Source organism: Notolepis coatsorum (assembly GCF_963971535.1).
Source record: "Notolepis coatsorum genome assembly, chromosome: 20".
In the NCBI taxonomy this organism is placed as follows: Eukaryota; Metazoa; Chordata; class Actinopteri; order Aulopiformes; family Paralepididae; genus Notolepis; species Notolepis coatsorum.
Window position 1 is genome coordinate 12,262,648 of NC_140184.1, and position 26,455 is coordinate 12,289,102.

The window sequence follows — 26,455 nt, forward strand, 5'->3', positions numbered from 1 at the left end:
TTAAAATAGACAGTTCCGTCCGTTCACACATAGGTTCCAACGCTCACCGTCAATCAGCTGCTGGTAGAGATTGCTCAGCACGTTCATCAGGTTCTTGCAGGCCTTCTTGGGCAGGACCTTCCACGTCAGAGCCCGCTTGTCCTCGTTGCTGGAGAAGCAGCAGAAGCAGAGAGTCAGCTCTGGATCACCGCGGAGGCCAGAACAAATATGACAGGTGGGAGAAGGAGCGTCTCTCAGACAGACAGACAGACAGACAGACAGACAGACAGACAGACAGAGAGAGAGAGAGAGAGAGAGGACCACCCTGCAGCAGCCTGGCTGCTCGACCAGCAGGCTGTGACCGTGACGGAAGCCGTTACTGACCTAACCTGACCCGCCACAGAATTGCCTTCCCATCATTTTAAAATGAGTCTGACACCAAACGAAAAACTATTTCATTTCAGACTTTTTAGAAAATGGACTTGGTCTTCTAAACTTAGAACTCATGAGCCGGCATTTGGAGGGAGGAGAGAGTCAACAGAGAGCAGAGAGGAATTCACATAATAATAATAATAATAATAATAATAATAATAATAATAATAATAATAATAATAATAATAATAATAATAATAATAATAATAATAATAATAATAATAATAATAATAATAATAATAATAATAATAATACATAATTTAACACTTTGGACGCCACAGTGATATGCATGATGTGTTGTTAAAAGCGCGAAGCTCTAAAATATAGGAATACGTGGCGGTGTTTGCAGGTGTGTAAAACTGCCAGTTTTATTTCTAAATATTGGAAACGGAGATAATATTTTGACATCGGATGACGACGACATGACAGAAGTTGAACAGCGTGGGGAAAATTGTGTAAACTGGCGCAAGACATGTAGGAAATTGGAACGCGGAGGTCCACTCGACTATGAAAGCTCAAAGTGTCCGCGCGGACCTCCGCGGAGTCCGCTCGGAGTACGGTCCGCTCGACCATGGGAGCACCTTAAGTCTTTCTCCCATTCCATTCTGAAAGCCAAACGTATACAACTACAACAGACCATGTCAATATTGTAATAAAATGTAATAAAATAAAATACTATCAAAGCTTTGACGTGGAGGACCAAGGGCCAAAACATTACATGGGCAGAGGGCCTACAAATGTAGCAACTAGCAAGTAAATTAAACACATCACTTCCTTCCTTCCCCTAATAATCACGTTATTTCAGAATCACTCCTTGATATATAAAGGAAACACCGCACTGTTGTGGAACGCATCTCAAGTCGTCTCACTCTCTGGAACCCTGTGGAGGCCCGCTAACCAGTGTCAGGGTGCTGCGCGGCGCACAGCCCGTCTAATGAGCTGCCTCAGCGGGACGCCTCGGGAGCCTCGCTACTCACTGGAAGATGGTGTTGGTGTCCAGATCCACACAGCTGACGTCTGGCGGGGGGTCGTACAGATCAAAGTAGCGGGAGTCCAGACCCACGATGAACGGGCAGGGAGCACTCAGTACGCCCGCCAGCGCCAGGGGGCAGAGAGGGATGTAGGGGCAAGGCCAGTGGAATGGAAAGATCATCTGAGAGAGAGAAGAAGAGAGGAGGAAGGAGAGAGAGAAAGAAAGAAAGAAAGAGAGGGGGCGAAGAGAGAGAGAGAGAGAGAGAGAGAGAGAGAGAGAGAGAGAGAGAGAGAGAGAGAGAGAGAGAGAGAGAGAGAGAGAGAGAGAGAGAGAGGGGGGGGGGGGAGGAGAAAGAGAGAGGAGATAGAGGGGGAAGGAGAGAGGAGGAAGGAGAAAGAGAGGAGGAAGGAGAGAGAGAATGATGGAGAAAGATATATATAGAACAAGAGAGAGGAGGAAGGAGAGAGAGAAAGAAAGAAAGAAAGAGAGGGGGCAAAGGAGAGAGAGAGAGAGAGAGAGAGAGAGAGGGGGGGAGGAGAAAGAGAGAGGAGATAGAGGGGGAAGGAGAGAGGAGGAAGGAGAAAGAGAGGAGGAAGGAGAGAGAGAATGATGGAGAAAGAAGATATATATAGAACAAGAGAGAGGAGGGAGAGAGAAAGGAGAAAGAGAGACAGGGAGAGAGAAATGAGAAAGAGAGAGAGAGAGAGAGGGGGGGGGGAAGAAGGAGAACAAGAGAGAAGGAAGAGAGAGAGGGGGGAAGGATAAATGGTGGATATGAGAGAGAGAGACAGATCAAACTGGCTGTGAGATCTTGTGATGACTGTACACTATCTGCTTCAATTACTGCTATAATAAAAACGGGTCTGCTCCACCTTCTTCAGCCAGCAAAGAGCTACTGTCAGAGTCCGTCCAGTAAGTAAGTGCTACTGTTCTCTAAAGCTGAGTGAATACACAAAAGACTGGACAGTCCTCTTGGTGTTCTTCTTTATTGAGACAGTAGGGAGGCTGATCGGGACACTGTGTAGGAGAGATAAGGTGAGGAGGATATTCCAAGAGTTCAGTTCTACCCCAGTAGGGGTATTCCACTGAAATAGAGTTTAAATTGTAATTCAGTTTAAACGTATAAGCTTGTTTAAACCGATGTTTAAAGGTCGAATCTGTAATTCCGTCAAACAGCGACCTCCCTGCAAAAGAGCTCCGTTTGGTATTGCACTTTATTTACATCCTTTTGCTTTGGTCCGACACGTGGGTCGGTGTTTAGTGGGGACAAGGGGGTGGCTCTGACAAGAGAGGTCACAGTATAATAAGTTACTAAACTCCACACACGCACATCAGACCAAAACAAGAAAGTGAAGAAACTCCATCTCCATAGAACACCCATTTAACCCTTTCACTAACACACTACCAAAGGGTTAACCCTTTCACTGCGACAATACAGAAGGTTAACCCTTTCCATTGCCACACGACAAAGGGTTAACCCTTTCACAACCACACTACAGAAGGTTAACCATTTCACTACCACACTACAGAAGGTTAACCGTCTGTATTGTTGCAGTGAAAGGGTTAACCCTTTGGTAGTGAAAGGGTTAAATGGAAAATGGTAAATTGTGCATTTATATAGCAGCTTTTATCCAAAGCGCTTTACAATTTGTTGTTCCTCACATTCACCCGTTCGCTCACACATTCACATTTCACACACCGACGGCGGAGGCGACCATGCAAGGTGCCGACCTGCTGTTAGGGGTTAAGTGTCTTGCTCAAGGACACTTCGACAAGCTGCCTGGGAATCGAACCGGGAACCTACTGGGAACCTTCCGCTCTACCTCCTGAGCCATTGTCGCCCCCTTTAACTACCACACTACAGAACCCTTTCACTACCACACTACAGACGGTTAACCGTCTGTAGTGTGGTAGTGAAAGGGTTCTGTAGTGTGGTTGTGAAAGGGCTAACCCTTTGTCGTGTGGCAGTGAAAGGGTTAACCCTTTGGTAGTGTGGCAGTGAAAGGGTTAACCAACACACCATCTCTGGGCCTTATAGGCGGCATCGACTCGACAATGTAAACATTCTAAATCGACTACATTTCATTTCCCGTCAAGGTGTTGATATTTGAGCAAACAACCGCAACAGGAAATCAACCGCAGTCCGAGCCGTTCCCTCTAGCCACGCAAATTCCACCTGAGTCGCCTATAGCCGACTATTCGACACGGGGGGCAGCAACACTTACATTCACCAGAGCCTCGGTGACGCTCGTCAACACCGCGGGTCGCAGGGAGTGGATCAGGATCTTGTGTTCCGTCACAGCAAACACCAACAGGGTGATGGCGTTCTCCGGACCCAGGTTCTGCAGCAGCGTGGAGAAGCGACCGCCGCTGTGGGAAAAGTACAAAAAGCACAAATAAATTAATTAATCTTTATTTCGAACATGATTTAATAAAAAAAATTATAAAAAAGACAAACAACGGAAAATATACATATCACTGTTCGAAAAGAAGTAGGAAGAAGCCTAAGCGTATCTTGCCCTACCCCTGTCCGCCACTTCCAAGTGGGAACATTAATTAATACTTAAATTATATAATGGAGAATATCCACATTGCCAATAATTCTTCATTCTTAACATTGAAAACAACATAAAATAAATAAATAATATCAGTATCCATAATGTAGTACAAAAGAAAAAGAAAACAACAGCTTAGATAATAGTCACCTCCCCTTCCTCTTTTTGGTAATTTGCTAATATCATTCCTTTATACATTTTTTTTAAATAGAATAAGTCAATGGATCTTTACACCGGACACAGCATCGCTATGACAACCTGGCACACACGTGGAGAGGGGGAGGAGCTAGTGAACTATAAACACATCTTACCTGAGAGGCAAGGGAGAGGACACTGGCTGGCTCAACATCAGGCTGTCGTGAGGGGAGAGCTGAGGAGCGGGTCAAAGGTCAAAGGTGTGACGAAACCCCCGGGAAAACATGTTTTGCAACACGTGATTCAAGTACCTAGTCATACGTGAACTACTCTACAGTACATGCAGCCCATAATATCATATTCCAATGTGTAATATAGGCCCTCGTTCCAAATGGGGCAAGGAACATTTTAACAAGACTGATAGCAATTAATGATTTTGCTGAATTGCACGAAAGCCTTTATTGAAGACAACATGTAGCCTAAATATGAATATTGACGAATATATTAGCAAACATTCAATGATGAGGAGGATGAGAAGGAAGCTGGCTGCTTTTTATTGTTTTATTGTAGATCCCCATTAGTCTACGTGACCAAAGTGAGACTACTCTTCCTGGGGTGCCATCCTGGAGAACCCCCCCCACCCCCTCTATGAGGAGCTAGCCAAGAGGAGAAGGAAGCTGGCTGCCATCCTGGAGAACCCCTCCCACCCCCTCTATGAGGAGCTAGCCAAGAGGAGAAGGAAGCTGGCTGCCATCCTGGAGAACCCCTCCCACCCCCTCTATGAGGAGCTAGCCAAGAGGAGAAGGAAGCTGGCTGCCATCCTGGAGAACCCCTCCCACCCCCTCTATGAGGAGCTAGCCAAGAGGAGAAGGAAGCTGGCTGCCATCCTGGAGAACCCCTCCCACCCCCTCTATGAGGAGCTAGCCAAGAGGAGAAGGAAGCTGGCTGCCATCCTGGAGAACCCCTCCCACCCCCTCTATGAGGAGCTAGCCAAGAGGAGAAGGAAGCTGGCTGCCATCCTGGAGAACCCCTCCCACCCCCTCTATGAGGAGCTAGCCAAGAGGAGAAGGAAGCTGGCTGCCATCCTGGAGAACCCCTCCCACCCCCTCTATGAGGAGCTAGCCAAGAGGAGAAGGAAGCTGGCTGCCATCCTGGAGCACCCCTCCCACCCCCTCTATGAGGCACATTCAGCTAGATTCATACCCCCCTGACACACCACTAACTGCCTCAGCCCGTCCAGCAGCCAGCAGCCATCAGGCTCCACAACCATGGGCCGGGACTGCTGCCAGCAGCTGGAGAACTAACAGTTGCAGAACTCGAGAACTATTAGGAATGCAGTCCATTTAACCACTAAGTGTGTCTGACTCTTAACCAGCAAAACCTGCATGGACTTCAACATATGACGTACTGTATATCATGCCGGTGAGGGTACAGACCCTCACCTGCACCTTACTCCTTTACTTTTACTCATAGTATATATTCAGATGAAAAAATGTATTGCCTATATTTATCGTATATAAATGTAAATATATTATAAGAGCATATTTAACTGCACCTTAGTTTACACTATTTTTATATTCAGATTTTATTTTATTTTATATTGCAGGTATAAAAGGTAGAACTAATTATAATATATACTGTAGTATTCAACATGTTTAGCCTACATAGGGTATTTGCTTACAAAACATTAACATTTCTAAAGATGCAATCATCTGTATCGTTACATATTCACTACTGAACTTCCGCAAAAACAGTTAGTTTTCAAACCACATAAGACACTGATAAAAATGTTTTTGAATGAAACACGATGAAATGGAGAACCATACAAGTGCGATTTGAACATGTTTGAACAGCCAATGTACAGTAGTAGTACTCTCAGTCGTATCACCTAAAAGTATACAACCTCTGCCGTCCTTAGCTATGACTGCACAGACGTAACGTAACATCAGTCAGTCATGGTGAAGCTCACGACAGACCTGTATGGTTCTTCATCTACACGTTTAAAGGGGAACTCCAACATTTTGGGAAATTAGCTTATTTAACATCTTCCCTGGAGTTAGACAAGAAGATACATACCTTTTTTGTCTCTGTGCGTGCATTTTAGCTTTGGGAATAGACGCTCCGTTAGCATAGCTTAGCTTCATCACTGGAAGTGAGGCAGGACAGTAGCCTTACAGTGCCTTACAGTGCATTGCAAGGTCTGACATTGACCAAATTTGATATGCATGACCTTGGTGGGCTCTAGGTCAACTCCTGAAAAGGGGGTTAATGTCAGACCTTGCAATCAAAAGTTAGGGGGCGCACTGAAATTATGGCAAGGGTTATTAGCCCCCTAACCTTGGATTGCAAAGTCTGACATTGACCCCCTTTTCAGGAGTTGACCTAGAGCCCACCAAGGTCATGCATATCAAGTTTGGTCAATGTCAGACCTTGCAATACACTGTAAGGCACTGTAAGGCTACTGTCCTGCCTCACTTCCAGTGATGAAGCTAAGCTATGCTAACGGAGCGTCTATTCCCAAAGCTAAAATGCACACACAGAGACAAAAAAGGTATGTATCTTCTTGTCTAACTCCAGGGAAGATGTTAAATAAGCTAATTTCCCAAAATGTTGGAGTTCCCCTTTAAACGGACGCTGCTTTAGACCCACCTGTACCAGGATGCGGGGCCTCTGAGAGGAGGGGAAGGGGACCTTGTACATGAAGTGGGAGATGTGCCTGACAGACAGAACAACAGCATTAAGACATGTGTCTGACAGACAGAACAACAGCATTAAGACATGTGTCTGACAGACAGAACAACATCATTAAGACATGTGTCTGACAGACAGAACAACAGCATTAAGACATGAGTCTGACAGACAGAACGAGATCATTAAGACATGTGCCTGACAGACAGAACAACATCATTAAGACATGTGTCTGACAGACAGAACAACAGCATTAAGACATGAGTCTGACAGACAGAACAACAGCATTAAGACATGAGTCTGACAGACAGAACGAGATCATTAAGACATGTGCCTGACAGACAGAACAACAGCATTAAGACATGAGTCTGACAGACAGAACAACAGCATTAAGACATGAGTCTGACAGACAGAACGAGATCATTAAGACATGTGCCTGACAAGACAGAACAACAGCATTAAGACATGTGTCTGACAGACAGAACAACAGCATTAAGACATGAGTCTGACAGACAGAACAACAGCATTAAGACATGAGTCTGACAGACAGAACGAGATCATTAAGACATGAGTCTGACAGACAGAACAACAGCATTAAGACATGAGTCTGACAGACAGAACAACATCATTAAGACATGTGTCTGACAGACAGAACAACAGCATTAAGACATGTGTCTGACAGACAGAACAACATCATTAAGACATGTGTCTGACAGACAGAACAACAGCATTAAGACATGTGCCTGACAGACAGAACAACAGCATTAAGACATGTGCCTGACAGACGGAACAACAGCATTAAGACATGAGTCTGACAGACAGAACAACAGCATTAAGACATGTGCCTGACAGACAGAACAACAGCATTAAGACATGTGCCTGACAGACAGAACAACAGCATTAAGACATGTGTCTGACAGACAGAACAACAGCATTAAGACATCATGTGCCTGACAGACAGAACAACAGCATTAAGACACGTGTCTGACAGACAGAATGAGATCATTAAGACATGTGCCTGACAGACAGAACAACAGCATTAAGACACGTGTCTGACAGACAGAATGAGATCATTAAGACATGTGCCTGACAGACAGAACAACATCATTAAAGGTCCCGTGTCTTGTAAATGGCCTTTTCCAGTGTTTATCATTGTTTCCTAGCAATGGGGGATTATATCAATGTGGTCTGTGTCTCTAATTATCATTTTTGACTCATCAGTCTAGTCTCGAGTTCACGAGATCTTCCCTCACTCAACTAAGCCATTCTGATTTGACTGTTTTGCTGACGTGAATAAGGCACTGGTTGTAGTCACCGCCCACAATCAACAATTCGCTCAACAACAGAGCGAGTGGAATTACTTCCTCAAACAGAGGGTGCCAACAGACAGCAGAGAACGAGCGAGCGAGAGAGAGGGAGAGAGAGAGATAGAGATAGAGAGGGAGAGAGAGAGAGAGAAAGATAGAGAGGGAGAGAGAGAGAGAGGGACAGGAGCTTCTCTCTCTCAGGGAAGCACACACGCATTTTACACACAACCTCGACCGGCGCGCGGGGAAGCACACACGCATTTTACACACAACCTCGACCAGTGCCGCGGAGCCAGGCCAAAACAGCTTGAAATCTTGAAGTGGAAAAATGCTGCTTTTGAATACTTGATTAGAAATACAAAACAATGCATTTAAATTAGGGATGCTCGATATTGGCTTTTTTACCGATACCGATATTCCGATATTGTCCAACTCTTAATTTCGATACCGATACCGATATCAACCGATACCGATATATGCAGGGTTTCCCCCCAAAAAAACAGAATAATTTCAGGTAACTAATAATTTCACTGGATGCATTCAAAAGGCTTTCTAAATGTAAGCATTATCTGTGCAAAATATGATAATTAAAAAAGTAAAAATTAACATTACATATCTCTTGTTGTTGAATTAAACCAAAATGCATACTTTTGACAATAAATAAAATAAGAATTGGTTTTTACTTGCTTGCCTGGGTAAATAAAGGTAAAAAAAAAAAAAAAAAAAAATTTTTTTTACCGATACCGATATTTTCCGATATCACATTTTACTGCCGATATCGGCCGATAATATCGGTCGGCCGATAATATCGGACATCCCTAATTTAAATCAAATAAACTTTACAGATGTGTTCCATAGACTCACAGGAATTGTGTAAAGTTGCCCAAATAGTGAAAGGAATAGCAAGACATCCCCTTTAAGACATGTGCCTGACAGACAGAACAACATCATTAAGACATGTGTCTGACAGACAGAACAAGGACATTAAGACATGTGTCTGACAGACAGAACAACATCATTAAGACACGAGTCTGACAGACAGAACAACATCATTAAGACATGTGTCTGACAGACAGAACAACATCATTAAGACATGAGTCTGACAGACAGAACAACATCATTAAGACATGAGTCTGACAGACAGAACAACATCATTAAGACATGAGTCTGAGAGACAGAACAACATCATTAAGACATGAGTCTGAGAGACAGAACAACATCATTAAGACATGAGTCTGACAGACAGAACAACATCATTAAGACATGTGTCTGACAGACAGAACAACATCATTAAGACATGAGTCTGACAGACAGAACAACATCATTAAGACATGTGTCTGATAGAGCCATATGAAATCAGTTTTATTTTTTTCCCAATTCCATTTTATTTTTTTCCAAATTCCGTTTTAATATTTCAGAATTCTGTATTTTGCTTTGTACGCTCATTTTACCATCAGAAATAGTGTCTAATAAGTGGGAATGAATAAATGTCCACAATTTAATAAGATATAACAGTCCATTTAATAGGGCTGTCTTAAATACTTCGAAGCTTCGTTCGATGGGCATGGGATTCGAATATGAAAATAAAATTTGATTATTAAAAAAAATAATAATAATTATATATATTTTTGCAAAATCAACTCTGCCTCTCTTTGTTAACTACAACAAGCAATGCTGTTTGTTATTTAAGATGAGGTCGGACTCGGCACTGACAGATTTGTGTTCATTGTGCTGCTTTTATAAAGCCTCAAATGACGGCTTACAATATTTCATGAAAGCAAAGTGTTTTGTTTGTCTAAGATTTAAAAAGGTTTAAACTTTACAGCACTGACAAAGTTGAACAAAGTGCTGTACAAGTCCCACAACATAAAAAAAAAAAAAAGTAAAAAAAAAAAAAAAAAAAATTGTGGATTCCATTTTTATTGCTCAATTCCGCGATTCCGTCCGCGATTCCGTGATCGCGGATTCCATATGGCTCTAGTGTCTGACAGACAGAACAACATCTTTAAGACATGTGTCTGACAGACAGAACAACATCATTAAGACATGAGTCTGACAGACAGAACAACATCATTAAGACATCATTAAGACAAGAGGCAGGGGAACTATGTGAGAATGCTGTTCATCGACTACAGCTCAGCATTCAATACCATAGTCCCCTCCAAACTCATAGCCAAGCTCAGGGACCTGGGCTTGAACTATGACCTCTGCCAGTGGGTCTTGGACTTCCTGACGGGCAGACCCCAGGTAGTAAGAGCCGGCAACTGCACCTCCTCATCCATCACGCTCAACATAGGGGCCCCCCAGGGCTGTGTTCTGAGCCCCCTCCTCTACTCCCTGTACACACATGACTGCGTGGCACAGCGGAACAACAACACAATCATCAAATTTGCTGATGACACAGTAGTGGTGGGCCTGATCTCTGCCAACGATGAGAGGGCCTACCTGGAAGAGGTAGAGAATCTGTCACAGTGGTGTCAGGAGAACTGCCTCTCCCTGAAAGTCAGCAAAACAAAAGAGATGATTGTGGACTTCAGGAGGTCGGGGGTCAAGGACTACAGCCCCCTCAGCATCGACGGGGCACCGGTCGAGAGAGTGAACAGTTTCAAGTACCTCGGAGCCCACATATCCGAGGACTTGACATGGACCACACACATTGACAGTGTTGTAAAGAAGGCACGACAACGCCTCTACTTCCTCAGGCGCCTAAGGAAGTTCCAAGTCAGTCAGAAGATCCTCAAGAACTTCTACTCATGTACAATAGAGAGCATCCTGACTGGCAACATCACCTCTTGGTTTGGGAATAGCACTGCACAAGACCGTAGCAGACTACAAAGAGTGACACGTTCAGCCGAACGCACAATTGGAGGGGGGCTTCCCACCCTCCAGAACATTTACAACAAGCGGTGCAGGGGTAAGGCGAAGAGAATCATCAAGGACTCCAGCCACCCGAACAACTGCCTCTTTGAACTGCTGCGGTCAGGCAAGCGATACCGGAGTCTCATGGCGAGCACAGAAAGACTCAGAAGAAGCTTCTATCCCCAGACCATCAGGCTGCTCAACGAACAATAAACACTATGCAACAACCATACAAATGCACACAGCACACACTCACTTAAACAAACAACAAACTGCAGCACCCACTCTCCACACTTTAGATCACCTAAACACACTTTACACTTTATATTTATTGGTAAAGGATTTGCACTACAACTCGTACACCTTACTGTAAATTGTACCTAAATTGTACCTCATCCCATTTCTGCTTTGCACTATATAGTATTGTATATTAGTACATTGCATAGTATATTGTATATTGTATGGTAACTCAGTTACTTCTATTCTGCATCGAACATTGTACATATGTCTATACTGAACACTGTGACCTATATTTTACTTCCATTTTACATGCTATACTTTTTTATTTCATACTTATCTTGTCTAGCACAGTCTCTGGAGCGTAACAGTAAGAAGCATTTTGTATAAAAGTATTCTGTACTTCTGTATGACAACTATTAAAGAAACTTAAGAAACTTAACTGACAGACAGAACAAGGACATTAAGACATGTGCCTGACAGACAGAACAAGGACATTAAGGGATGAGTCTGACAGACAGAACAACATCATTAAGACATGAGTCTGACAGACAGAACAATATCATTAAGACATGAGTCTGACAGACAGAACAACATCATTAAGACATGAGTCTGACAGACAGAACAACATCATTAAGACATGAGTCTGACAGACAGAACAACAGCATCATTAAGACATGAGTCTGACAGACAGAACAACATCATTAAGACATGAGTCTGACAGACAGAACAACATCATTAAGACATGAGTCTGACAGACAGAACAAGGACATTAAGACATGAGTCTGACAGACAGAACAAGGACATTAAGTTTCATGAATGCAAAGCATTCATCGAGATGTTAAAGGATAAGGTGAGAACTTTGGAACCAAAGCCTTATTTCCAAGTAACCAAAGGTGTTGTTGATCAGTAGAGTCCTTTCTCATCACAATCCATGCTGTTCTCCGGCTAGTTAGCCACAAAACCAATGCAAAGGCTGCGCTGTACAAGCCCCAAAATAAATGCTGAAACAACAATAAAACAATTAAACCTACTTTGGGTTCAATTCAGGGCTTTTAGAGACGGGAGCGTAGTTTTGTGGGCAATTAACTGGAGCTGCAGGCATCGAGTAGAGAGATACTACATGCCCTCATGGGGCCTGCATACCCAGAATGCCTTGCGGTCCGACAAACCTAGTCATAGAACCTCTTTGTGATTGTAACGTTACTAGAGCTAGCTAATAGCAAGCTGGTGAAATAGCCCCATTTGACAGTAGTTAGCAAAGGCAAGATACATAGCATGCTAGTCGCTAATGTTACCACTTGGTTCCGATGCTGTTGTTGTATTTTTAGATGGAACATTATAGGGCTGACCCCAAACGCTTGAAAGTTCGGACCTTCGTTCGTTACGTTTTCATTGGAATCTTAATTAATGGGTTCGAACCTCTGCTTAAATAATTTTTTTATTTACACTAAAAATATATATCAGAATGTGATATACATCTCCAAAACATTCCTGTAAACATGTTGTGACCTGTGTATTTACCACGTAAAAAGAAATGCACTCGCCTACCACCGCAGAGACTCTGGGATCGAATCCAGCTGTCAGCGGTACCTCCGGCTTTGTCAGTCGTCCCTACTAACACAATTGGCAGTGTTAGCGGGTGGAAAGCCGGCGGGGTATGTGTCCTGGTCGTTGTAAACTGCAGTTCCTACTGGTCGGTCGGGGCGCCTGTTCAGCAGGGAGGGGATCGGGGGGAAATAGCGCGAACCTCCGCACACGTTACATTCCCCCAGTGAGAGTCCTCGCTGTCAGGTGAAAAGAAGCGGCTGGCTGACTCCACATGTATCGGAGGAGGCATGTGGTAGTTCTACACCCTCCCTAGGCCGACAGTGGGACAATGCACGCAACGACCAGGAAGGGAATTGGCATAACGACAAAATTGGGATGGGAGCAAAATACAGAAAAAGTGAGAACAAAAAAATAATAAAAAATAAATAAATAAATAAAATTATTCAACATTTTCATTTTCTAAGCAGATATAGACTCAACAATTTTTTGCCGAACCACTACTGCCTGGGCACAGTGATTTCATCACCTCAAAAGCCCTGTTGTTTTTTGAAAAACTGAAATTTCTCCACGTGGTAAATACACAGGTCACAACATGTTTACAGGAACGTTTTGGAGTTGTATTTGGAGTGTATTTTGTGACTGTTGGGAACTAGGCTACACTGGCACACCTACTTCCAGTGAATGACGCTAAGCTAGGCTAACGGGGCGGCTGTTCCCTAAGCCTAATGCATGCACAGAGAAGAAAAGGGTATGCATCTGCTTGTCTAACTCCAGGGTAGATGGCAAATAAGCTAATTTCCCAAAAAGTTGGCGTGTTCCTTTAAAGGAAAACTCCAACAGTTTGGGAGATTAGCTTATTTGGCATCTACCCTGGAGTTAGACAAGAAGATACATACCATTTTTCTTCTCTGTGCATGCAGTAGGAGTAGGAAGACACGCACCGTTAGCCTAGCTTAGCGTCAGTCACTGGAAGTAGGTTCCTCCATTAGCCTAGTTCCAAATGTCTTCCTACTCCTACTGCATGCACAGAGAAGAAAAAGGTACGCATCTTCTTGTCTAACTCCAGGGTTCACAAAATGTTGGAGTTTTCCTTTAAGATAGCAGGAGCCGTCGGCCAACAAATATGTTGTTTCAACAAATGTATTCACAAAGTATTTTCAAAATCTGAAACAACTTCAGGTTGAGTGCTTGACAAATAAGTGGCCCGGATCTTATGTTTAGATAATACAGAGTGCTTCTGTAAATAATGTAAATAAATAAAAGTACACGGCATACCGTCGCCCGGGAGATCTAAACTTAATTTCAGTCTATGTTCATTTGCCCCGGCTGTGATATGAAGCTAGCGAAGCCGGGGGAACCAGCAACGTCGTCAGTCTGATGCCGCTTTAGTCGAGCTGTGACAACAAGGCATTAGATTAACGATGTAGCTACAAGGAGATTAGCCGCTTTCATCCTGTGTTTACTGCAAGAGAGCTCTGGCTTTGTACAGTAATACAGCCTTGTTGCTCTGAAAAGATAAAAGGGAAATAAGAAAAGGTCACGTTAAGACAAACCGCCCGTTCAACCTATATAGGTGTAATTACCGCGCCTTCGTATAATACCACGCAGATTCCGTCACCATAAAGTCACGTGACACAAGAGAAACATCGCAGAACACCACAGAACGAGTGACACAAAGAGAGCAGCCTGCTTACTTCTCGATGGGCAGAGCGTGCGGCCCGGAGATGGAGTAGCGGTAGAGGAATGTGAGGAACTTGCGGAAAGCATCGAAGAAGGGCCAGTGGGAGAGCAGGCAGATGCACTTGTTGGTGTGGATCGTACGGGGTGCTGAGGCTGGTGCTGAGGCTGGTGCTGAGGCTGGTGATGAGGCTGGTGATGAGGCTGGTGATGAGGCTGGTGATGAGGCTGGAGATGAGGCCGGTGCTGAGGCTGGAGATGAAGCAGCGACGGAGGGCTTCTGGGCCTCCAGCTCTTGCAGGCCCAGCTGAGCGCACTGCTTTTCGGACAGACACTCCGGGGGATAGGGTTCGTAGAATTGAATGGCGGCCCCATACACCTGGAAGAAATAAGATGTAACTTTATATATTTATTAAGGCTTGTCAATCGATTAAAATATTTAATGTGATTAATCGCATGATTGTCCATAGTCAACTCGTGATTAATCGCATATTTTTTATCTGTTCTAAATCGACCTTAAACGGATATTTTTCAAGTTTTAATACTATTTATCAACATGAGAGGTCAACAAATGTTTGCTTTATGCAGCCATTTAACACAAAAGGATGACCCTCATGCATTGCAAATGTGCATCAAATTCAAACCAGAGTGATGCACAAAATAACTTAAAAAATTATCATTTAAAACAATGAATAAAGTGTGCATGAAATAATAGGGGAAAGAAAACGTTAGGAACTTGTTACATTCACCCACACAAGGGCTGAGGACTCACTGTGTGTGTGTAACATATTTAATACTCAAAGGTTTTACATAAATATTTTACACAAAAAGTGTAGTTTGCAGAGCTTGATATTCCATTATTATTTAATAGGGTGTGGGGATTTTCTTTTTTTAAATAATTCGAATAGTCTTTCTGGAATGTAGGCTGAACCTATAAACAGATGATAAAAAAATAAAATACAAAAAACAGATGATAAAAAGAATTCAAGCTGCAATAATAATTTTCTGACCACTAGATGGCATCATGGAGTCACTCTAAACAAACCATTATCTTCTCCTCGTTCTATTAGGCCAAAGTGATAATTAAATACACAATCTAATTGTTTTTGTACATGGAAGAAAACTATTCTTTAACAATTAAAATGTCGTTATTGTCTTGGCCTGGTCGTGTTGAACCTATTAAAAACAAACTCTGGCTCTGACTCCCTGACGAAGGCTTGATGCCAAAACGTGTCAGTTCGTTTTTAATTTGTTTATTATGACCATGCCAAGACAATAAAGGCATTTTAATCGTAAAAGAAGACAGTGTCTTGGAGCTTTCTTTGTTAATTTAGATACAATAAATACTACTTTCTCTTGGGAATTTCCTGGTTGTTAAACAAGGTAAAGGTAGGTAAGATGCGTTTTGAAAATGTGAAAAATAGTTATCACAGCTTTAAAGTTGAATTTGTTTAATTCGTGAATGTAAGGACCTGTATTTCCTTTCAACTAAATCAACTCTAAAACAGAATTTACGTTGTGCTTTTCCAAAGATCTTGGATAGTTAAGTCAATATCTTTAAACACAGACAACTGTCTCCTATGCTGGAATTCAGAACATTGTGATGTCCTCAAGTGACATTCTATCCACGCTGCCCTGGATTCTATTCTCTCACGATTCTTATTTTTTCAATAAAATCATTTAAAAAGGTAAAGTAAAAAAAAAAGTTAAATAAAAATTTTTTGTAAAAAAAAAAAAAAAAAACGTCATAACTTAGAAATGAGATTGCATAGGTCTATGAATCGAGATCGCAATATTTTTTTCTATTAATTGCCCAGCCCTGCTCTGCGTCTATTCTATCCACACTGCGTCTATTCTATCCACACTGCGTCTATTCTATCCACGCTGCGTCTATTCTATCCACGCTGCGTCTATTCTATCCACGCTGCGTCTATTCTATCCACGCTGCGTCTATTCTATCCACGCTGCGTCTATTCTATCCACTCTGCGTCAATTTTATATTTTATTATTTATGACTGAATGTAACTGAACTAGCTACCTCTGTTACTGCACTACCTTTGTTATTGCACTATTCTGCACATCATTTGTTTTACTTTACATGGCTATTTTGTGGTGCACCACTGATAAGCTTTATTTTTATTTTGTTTAGAATTTTGATCCAATGCTGCAATAAGTGAAACAAAGAAGCTATATATCCATGTTGGATATAATGGATAGTTGGATAATGTTAAATAAAAAAACAACCTTAACACTTTGAGTGCCAGCGACGTGTTGTCGTTATTTCATGCCCCCCGTTGAGTGCTGACGACGTCAATTGTTTTTTTTTTTTAATTAGCAATCTGAATTCATATTTCGTCAACGAGTCTCCCGTTGGTACAGCAGCCCCATATACACATATACTATCGATAATCTAGCGTTTATTTGAAAACGATTCATAAATAGGCCGACAAAAGACAACGTGTCTAGTGTATTCGAGAATATTCCAATAAATGCCGTTTATGACGAAATCTTTCTATTTTCCTGAAATTTTCAAGAAAACTATAGCTTTTCGAAATGCTATAAAAAGGATATGAACAGATTAAAAAACAATCCGTTTCGACAATGTTGACTGCAAACAAGTCATTGATACGCGACGGGCAGATTAGACACATAGCCATAATTTAAAACATAGATTATGCGTTTTTAACACTATCATTGAAGTGGGTGGCGGCATTCAAGGGGGTAAAAAGGAAAACACGGCCGGCACTGAAAGTGTTAAGGGTCAACTCGATTGCATTTTTTTCTTTTTTCTTAACACTTTCAGAGCCCTTGCTTAACCTTGATTTACCGGTTGAATGCCCACCATCCACTTCAATGTTAGCGTTAAAAACGCCTAATCTATGTTTTAAATTATGGCTATGTGTCTAATCTGCCCGTCGCTTATCAATGACTCGTTTTCCAGTCAACATTGTCGAAGCGGATTGTTTTTTTATCGGTTAATTTTCATTTTATAGCATTTTGAAAAGCCCTCGTTTTCAAGGAAAATATAAAGATTCCGTGATAAAACGCATTTACTGGAATATTCTAGAATACACAAAAACGTTGTCATTTTTCGGCCTATTTATGAATAGTTTTCAAATAAACGCTAGATTATCGATAGTATATGTGTACGTACGTATGCACGCTATAGAGGCAATCTGAAAAATCGATTCTCTTATTTCCTCATCAGCGATCGCGCACACACAGACACATCACACATAGGGCAAACGCTGAGATCTCAGCAAATACAACTCTAATTATCCCAAGACTGGTAAAATAGATTCCTTACCTCAGATCAGATGTTCTCCAAAAAGATCATTCCAATTCCTGATCACCATTCCAAATATCGATCACGCTTATTGATTGAGTATTGGCTGCTGTAAATATATATTCCAGGCTGATTCCCGTCCCGCGATGACGTCCATGTTGATCAGACTTCTTGCCAGCACAAGGAACCAGCTGGCTCCGCCTCTACATATCTACAGATCCCAGATCAGTCTAAGCGACTGACCTGCAGTTACACAGGGATAGACGATAGGGGGTGCTTTTTTCCATTCTGAGCTCATGTAGGGGCTGCTGTACCAACGGGAGACTCGGTTGATGAAATATGATTTCAGATCGCTAATAAAACAATAAAACAATATTTGTCGTTGTGGGCACTCAGTGGGGGGCCTAATAAAACGAGATATGTCGTCCGTGGCACTGAAAGGGTTAATGCATTGCCGAAAGATCGGATCGGGAAAATTGGTATCGGCAGATACTCAAAATCACATGATCGGTGTTCTGAAGGTCCAGATTAACACTGAAAGTCTGCGTTTATTATTTTGTATAACTTATATATTGTTTATATATATCAGATATATATCTTCACGTCATCTGTTTTACGTGCCAGTATTTATCATTCGCCTTTTGTATATGTTCCATTCTTAACGCCATAGGCCATAATTAGACCCACTATGCTTCTTTGACTTGTGCCTTCAATCAACAAATCTCATCTTGCACCATATGTATTTCAAAATGTTGGCCAATATTCAAATCCTGTATTCATCCTCTCAAATCAGGCCCTAATGGTGAACGGTTTGCATTTATGTTGAATGAAGTAAGAATCCACTGCAGTAAAAATATCCTCACCTCGAGTGGTGGTAGTAAGGTTGACTGACATGAGAATGTCCTGCTTCAGATCCTCATTTTCGATATACTGCACATAAACGATGAGCACAGCCTCGTCTGCGACAGTTGTAGTTTCATCAAGTTGTATGGCAAATGGACCCTTTCTAAGCTTTTCTGACAGCTGCTGCTCGCAATCACTTGACATCTTATCAATTCGGTCTTTCACTACATTGTTCGAGAGTGGTACTGATTTTAGTTTATCCGCCACCTGTGGGCCGCACAGTTTCTAAACCATTTTGATGCAGGCTGGTTTGATGAGCTGCTCGCCAATATTGTGCGGTTTCTTTGCTTTTGCAATTAAAAGCGAACACTCAAAGGAGGCTTCGGTAGCCTTCTGTAAATCACTGCCACCCCTGCTCCACGCTACTCTAACATCAACAGGCTTGTTCGCCTTGAGAGACTGTTCTTTCCTCCGAAAAAAGTCTGGATCCTTCCCAACGGTTTCTGGGTGCTTAGACGCCTGATGTCTCTTCAGCTTGCTTGGCTTCAGGCTCGAGTTTGCCAACTTTTCTCCACAAATCACACACTCAGGTTGTTTGTCTGGTCCCTCAGTGAAGCCCATGGTGATGTAATTTTCGCGATTGCTGTAGGTCCTAACTTTTTTTGCAGATGAGCTGCCGTCATCTCCTTTTCGTTTGTCACACATTTTCGCCTCTGGCGGCTGACTGCAGACAAGCCGAGAAAGTTAACTAGCGTGCTAGGCTAGCTACGGAAAGTGATACAGTCAACTGATTCACGTTTTAGCGGCTACCCGGTAGCCTACTGTTAACGTTCAAAAATCATGTCTAGATGTTTATTTATTTATCTTTATTTTTTATTGTAGTGGAAGAGACTATTCGTGCTTCTGATGATAAAAATATGCTAATTAAATATTTCTATGAAAAAAAAAAAAAAAAGACCTCAAATCATCTGTGGTCTGGCGGACCCCCTGCCCCCCTGGCGGTTGGGAATCACTGCTCTAGAGGACCACCGTCTCCATCCACCATCTTGCTTTTCCCTGTTCGACGTGCTTCTTCTCAATCCACTCCACGCTTCAATGGTCGAGTACCAGTAGTTAAAGACTATCGTTACCTCTGATGTTGTTGCCCTGACATTCCATTATTAAAGGAGAGCTGTGTTTATAGTTTAAGTTTAAGTTTAAGTTTATTTGGATCCCCATTAGCCACAGCAGTGCTGGGGCTATTCTTCCTGGGGTCCATAACACATAAAATACAGTTACAGACGTATACACTCACAACATTTACATGTCATACTACAGACAATTAAAACAACAATAAAAACCCTTATACACTCATAACATTTACATGACATACAGACCATTAAAACAACAATAAAAACCCTTATACACTCACAACATTTACATGTCATACAGACAATTAAAACAACAGTAAAAACCCTAATCAAATTCATAATACAATATAAAAATACAAAATTATACAATATTTTAATAATATATCCCTATCAGACACATGCCTTTTCATTCATATATACCTATCTCTTTATCAGACACATACATTTTAATTTACGTACACACTATCTATTAGGTAATGTCAATTTCTTTGGTTGAAAATGTTGTTTTACCACGATTTTGAAACGGCATTTACTATTCTCCTGCTTAACATGTCTGGGAAGAGAGTTCCATTCCTGCATACCACGGAACATGACAGTTCGCTTCATGGCATTCGACCTCACTTTTGGAAGTGTAAAACCTCGTGCAGAAGCATGTCTGGTGGAATGGTTGTGTCTGTCAAGACTTATTGATAAATTGTTATATAAAATTGAGGGGATCTTTGTAACAAAAATATTCCTAGTGAATACAAGGAGTGAGCAGAGTAATTTATGTTTGACAAGTAACCAAGTTAAACAACTGTGCATCGCTGCAACATTAGTTCTGTACTCACAGCGAAGCGCTATACGTGCTGCTTTGTTTTGTACCATTTGTAATTTTTTCAGTTTACTCGTCGTTACATTCGACCATACTGCAGGACAATAGTCAAGATTTGACAAAACCAGAGCTTGAATGACCTGTTTGATAGAATTTAGTGGTAACAAATGAGCACATCTTTTAACAACAGAAATCCCTCTTCCCATTTTCACTACTATATAGAATATGTATGTTGCTATTACTATTAAAATGCTTGTTCAACTTGTATCCCTGTCCCGCGCCGTTAATAGAGTGTCCGCCATTTTGTGTACCTATACTGTCTGGCTAATTTAATATTCTGCATTAGTGGTTTAATCTAACATATCAATACAGTCCGGGTTGTGTAGCCCCTTAGCTACAATCGGGATCGGATCGGGAGCAAAAAAAAATTATCTGGAGTTAGGGGTGGACTTAAGAACTATTGTTCACACCTAGTACCCGACTGCCAAGGTGTTGAAAATGAAGACAATCTTTAAATGGTCTTTTCTCTGCTTTGAGACGCGATTGACTTGATTCAAGATTCAAATAAGCATATCTTCAAATATTTTCTGGTTTCAATGTTCATTTGAAAGTGTACATTCTGTACTTTCATAATCTGTAAAAATCTGAAAGAAATTACAGAGGGAGACACGAGCCGCTGGACATGGTCAACTTTGTGGGCTCATAGTTTGTGTTCGAGCTACAGTAACACGTACAACTGGGTTTTATTTAGGCCTAAATGAAATTCTGCAATTTTTTTTTACAATTAATTGCGAATATTTTCATGTTGAGCTATAGATTGTGGATGAATACGCACAGAAAGGTACACCATGCAAATGTTCATGCTTTATTTGTTTTAAACGAGACGATTTAGAAATGGGCAATGGGGAAATACGTTGCAATTTTGCGAGGTGGACCGGCCGGAAACAGCAACCACTACACCTCCCTATGGAGGCCTGGCCAGATCCCAGTAAATCACCAGATGTTACCGGCCTGATGGGTCCGGTACCGTAATGACATCACGCCATAAATCCATCTATACAGACTGTAGGAATTAATGTTGCGTTTCGTTTTCAAATGTAAAGACCCTAAAGATAAAAGCCCCTAACCCTGTCAAAACAGCAGTCAAAGTGTATATTTTCAGCATTGCGTTTGTTTACCAATGAGTTTAACTGTTATTAGTCATTAGTGAAATATAAGATTATAGAAATGTCAGGGCATTCGGTCGGAAACCGGCGCATATTGACAGGAGGAAGTGGAGCAGCCAAAAGTGAGTGTAGTCTGTTGAAGGAAGAGACCGAGGGCTTTCGAATTTCGAAAAACTACCCTACCCAGCTCATGCCAGCCCCTGTCAATCATCTGACTTCTGGATTTACTTTTTTTATTTCTGTAATTTTTCGGGATTATCTCCCACAAACCTGAACATTATTGCCATAAAACAGAATGCAGTTAGTTTCTCTACCTTTCTGTCAACGTCTAGCAAAAAACTGCGTATTATAATTTACATTATAAAAAGTAACTGTAGTGTACTTACAGTAGATTTCATTCACGGTTTTTGCTGCACACCTGGTGATACAAAATCCAGATTGAACTCTGCCATTGGAATGGGGAGATTTGGCCCGATCGATAGATGTGCGACTTGGCCACAATAAGGTAATTTATAGGCCTGATATTCTATAATCATATTTCAAATAGCATGTGTCCGGATGGCAGAATTCAGTACTGTATCTACAAAACCTTTGTTTAATAATCTTCCCAAAACTCTCCTTGGTCTGTCACCCCCCTACCTGTGTAGTTTGTTTAAATGTGCACCTGCTGTCTACAACACCCGTTCTACAAATCTTATCCTGTTGAAAATCCCCAAAACACACCCTGCCCCCTGTCCCTCAACAGGCTGTGCCTTTTGCCAGGTCGTCATTGTAAGTAAGAATTTCTTCTTAACACTATGCCGTCCGTCCACGAGTATATACGTGTTTCGATTCCATGCGTTGTGGACCAGAGCCACGTATATACTCGTGGCAAGTTGTTATTGTTTTATTCCATATTTATAATGCTATTAACGTCCGCTATCGAGATCCATTACCTACCCACATATTTGATTTTCGAAACATGCACTACCGGCCAGATCCGCTTAGGGGCGCCATCGCTACACTGCAGTATCATTGAGGGGATTTAAAGAATAATTTCTTTTACAGTCCTGTGGGCGGATCATAGAGCCTCGATTCCAAACGAAGACCCTCCATCTTTGATCCCGTTACCGAACGTATTTTTCAACCTGGAATAATGGGATTTATGATTAGCCAATGTACATATCGATCTACCAGAATCCGATGACTAATGAAGAAATGCTGCCGGCGATCACATGGCCTGACGGTAGGATACTATTACCCCAAATTACAGCTGGATTGGACATTGTTTTAAAACCTAACGTGATAGACCACTGACATAGCCTATTTTCTAGCTTCCTGAAAAAAAGAAGAGACGAAAAGCGCGATAAACCTTATATTCACGATGCTATAAAATGACAACCAACCGATAGATTTTTATTTTCTTTAAGCTATTATGAAGGCACGGTTTATGCACTCAAGTGACAATGAGAATGGACAGATAGCAATACTATAAATTATATATATAGCTCTTAGAAAGTACATCGGTTTGTAAACAATCCTCTGTCCTCTGAGGCATAAATCGCCGCAAGAGTACGGACGCCATAGTGTTAATGACATACCTGGTTAAATAAAGGTTAAATTAAATTAAATAAAAGATAAGAGTTTCAGGCACATCATACAGCAGCGTTCAGGGTGACCCCTGACCTCTGGAGAGTTAGAAAGATGCTGTGCCAACATAGGGTATCTGCACAGTGACGTGGAGCAGTTATGTAACCTATATTTCATGCGAAAGAATAAACCAGCAATCAAGGACCTCTTCAACAGACAGAAACCTCAATCTGAGAAAAAAAAAATAAAAAGAAAAAAAAAAATACACTATGAAATAGCTAATCTTCAGCTCAGCAGTTTAACTTGTATCCAGCATCAATACCAAAGTCCCAATTGTGGTCAAACAAACGGGTTAGCTCGCTCGCTCGCTGCAGCGTGGTGCCAGGCTGGACATCATCTCAAACATTCCCATTCGCACACAGATCAAAGCGAACAGCCTTATCTGCTCGCTAGAGAGGCTACAGTATGTGGGTCAGTTTTCAACTTGCTCCCAGGAGGGGGGGGGGGGGGTACAACCCTATGTCTTTGTTTACTAATGATAGGAGTGAGTGTGTGTGTGTGTGTGTGTGTGTGTGTGTGTGTGTGTGTGTGTGTGTGTGTGTGTGTGTGTGTGTGTGTGTGTGTGTGTGTGGTATTCTATTCAAATATACTAATCCAAGCATATATAAGTGTTTCAAAGAGAAGAGAAGCATAAATGTACGAGTGTGAACTGAATGTACCTGCATGTGCATGTGTGTGTGTGTGTGTGTGTGTGTGTGTGTGTGTGTGTGTGTGTGTGTGTGTGTCTAACAGCTGACTGTCTGGTTGGTATACAGAGGGAGACTTAGTAAGTCCTTGGCAGTCTGCCTGTATACCAACCAGTCAGCTGTTGACCCACACACACACACACACACACACACACACACACGTACACACGTACACAACACACACACAAGTACACACTCTCTCTCACTGGTATCATTAGTAAACAGAGACCCAGGGTTGTACACCCCCCCCTGGCAGCAGGAACCAGGCCCCGGGTCTGAAGCTCTAGTTTGGCTCGTAGGTCTGATGGACTCTGGATGTTATTTGTTCAGGACTCTGTTTCAACACATAGCCTAAACATGGACCATATCCCAATAACCCACTTCTCAACCACGCAGATAAGGCAGAGCGGGCTGGGGGGGGAGGGTATTTAGAGCGGGAAACTATGTGTGTGTGTGTGTACATGCATGCATGTCTGTGTGTGTGTGTGTGTGCGTGTGTGTGCATGTGTAATGTATGTCTGTCTGTGTGTGTACATGTGTGTGTGTGTGTGTGTGTGTGTGTGTGTTAGAGCTGTCCCCGAAGCCTGTTTTTAGGATTCTAACTTCGGCAGGGTTTTTCTAACGGACCTTCGAACGATCGTTTTTAATCGTATGAGAGAGAGAGAGAGAAAGAGAGAGAGAGAAAGAGAGAAAGAGAGAAAGAGAGAGAGAGAGAGAGAGAGAGAGAGAGAGAGAGAGAGAGAGAGAGAGAGAGAGACTCACTCACAATAAATAACCCTCACTGTAGGAGAAATAAACCTCTCTGGGATCAGCTTGGTTGACATAAGCAGCTAACGTTTAAGTTTAGGTCATCGAACTGTCATAACACACATTTACGCATATAACGTAGAACATATGCGCATATTGCATATTGCTGTGGTCAATTTTTTTTAGTAAAAGTAGTAGTACCTACTTACTGGTCACAGGAGTCTTCAATAACGTTTGGATGGTAATCCATTTTGTGAATACATTTGTTGAAACAACATCTTTGTTCCAAGTCAGTCAGAAGATCCTTAGGAACTTCTACTCATGTACAATAGAGAGCATCCTGACCGGCAACATCACCTCCTGGTTTGGGAATAGCACTGCACAAGACCGTAGCAGACTACAAAGAGTGACACATTCAGCCGAACGCACAATTGGAGGGGGGTTTCCCACCCTCCAGAACATTTACAACAAGCGGTGCAAGGGGAAGGCTAAGAGAATTATTAAGGACTCGAGCCACCCGAACAACTGCCTCTTTGAACTGCTGCGGTCAGGCAAGCGATACCGGAGTCTTAAGGCGAGCACAGAAAGACTCAGAAGGAGCTTCTATCCCCAGGCCATCAGGCTGCTAAACGAACAATAATCGCTAAACGAACAATAATCACTATGCAACAACCATCAAATGCACACAGCACACACACCCACACTCACTCAAACAAACAACACACTGCAGCACCCACTCTCCACACTTTAGATCACACAAACACACTTACACTTTATATTTATTGATAAAGGATTTGCACTACAACTCGTACACCTACTGTGAATTGTACCTAAATTGCACCTCGTCCCATTTCTCCATTTCTGCCTTGCACTATATAGTATTGTATATTAGTACACTGCACAGTATTGTATATTGTATGGTAACTACGTCTATTCTGCATCGAACATTGTACATATGTCTAAACTGAACACTGTGACCTAATTTTTTTACTTCTAATTTTACTATGTTATTTTATTTCATACTTATCTTGTCTTGCACAGTCTCTGGAGCGCAACAGTAAGAAGCATTTTGTACAAAAGTATTCTGTACTTCTGTATGACAACTATTAAAGAAACTTGAAACTTGAACTTGTTGGCAGATGGCTCCTGCTATCTTAACATTAGCAAGCTAAGCGTGCATAGCGTGACCTGTTGTAACGTTAAGTAACTTGTGTTCCGCTGGGAAAATTCAGCATCACTGCATACAACTTGGTTTAATCCAAACGTCCATTCGGAAACTTTGTATTATGAAATAAAACAGGTGAGTGTGAGTGAGTCTCTCTCTTTTTTGCATGATTGATTCATTTCCTGATGTATGCCGGTGACCCCTCCTCACCTCGACTCGTTGACTGTGTTGCGTCTGTGTGTTTGTGCGTGACTTTCAAATTATTGTAAACACAACATAGTACTGTGATATTCTGATATATATATATCACATTCTGATATATATTTTCGTGTAAAAAAGTAATAATAATAATAATAAAAATAAACATAAAAAAATTATTTTATTAAAATTTTAAAAGGAGGTTCGAACCCATTAATTAATTCGAACGTTTGGGTTCAGCCCTAGTGTGTGTGAGTGTGTATGTCTGCCTGTCTCTGTGTGTGTGTGTGTGTGTGTGTGTGGTGTGTGTGTGTGTGTGTGTGTGTGTGTGTGTGTGTGTGTGTGTGTGTGTCTGTCTTAAATACTTCGAAGCTTCATTCAATGGGCATGGGATTCGA

The 26,455-nt window shown here is 41.9% G+C and overlaps 1 protein-coding gene across 1 annotated transcript in view; it reads right to left on the minus strand.

Annotated features, from left to right (window-relative positions):
• LOC311247302 (C-myc promoter-binding protein-like) overlaps nucleotides 1-26,455 on the minus strand; it is a gene marked incomplete at both ends in the record, with an annotated part of 28,548 nt that continues 2,093 nt past the window's right edge. The window contains 6 exons of the mRNA XM_084337661.1: nucleotides 1-148; nucleotides 1,389-1,564; nucleotides 3,610-3,754; nucleotides 4,251-4,309; nucleotides 6,724-6,790; nucleotides 14,411-14,772. Coding sequence (XP_084193787.1) covers nucleotides 1-148; nucleotides 1,389-1,564; nucleotides 3,610-3,754; nucleotides 4,251-4,309; nucleotides 6,724-6,790; nucleotides 14,411-14,772 — 957 coding nt within the window. The remainder of the gene's footprint in view (nucleotides 149-1,388; nucleotides 1,565-3,609; nucleotides 3,755-4,250; nucleotides 4,310-6,723; nucleotides 6,791-14,410; nucleotides 14,773-26,455) is intronic.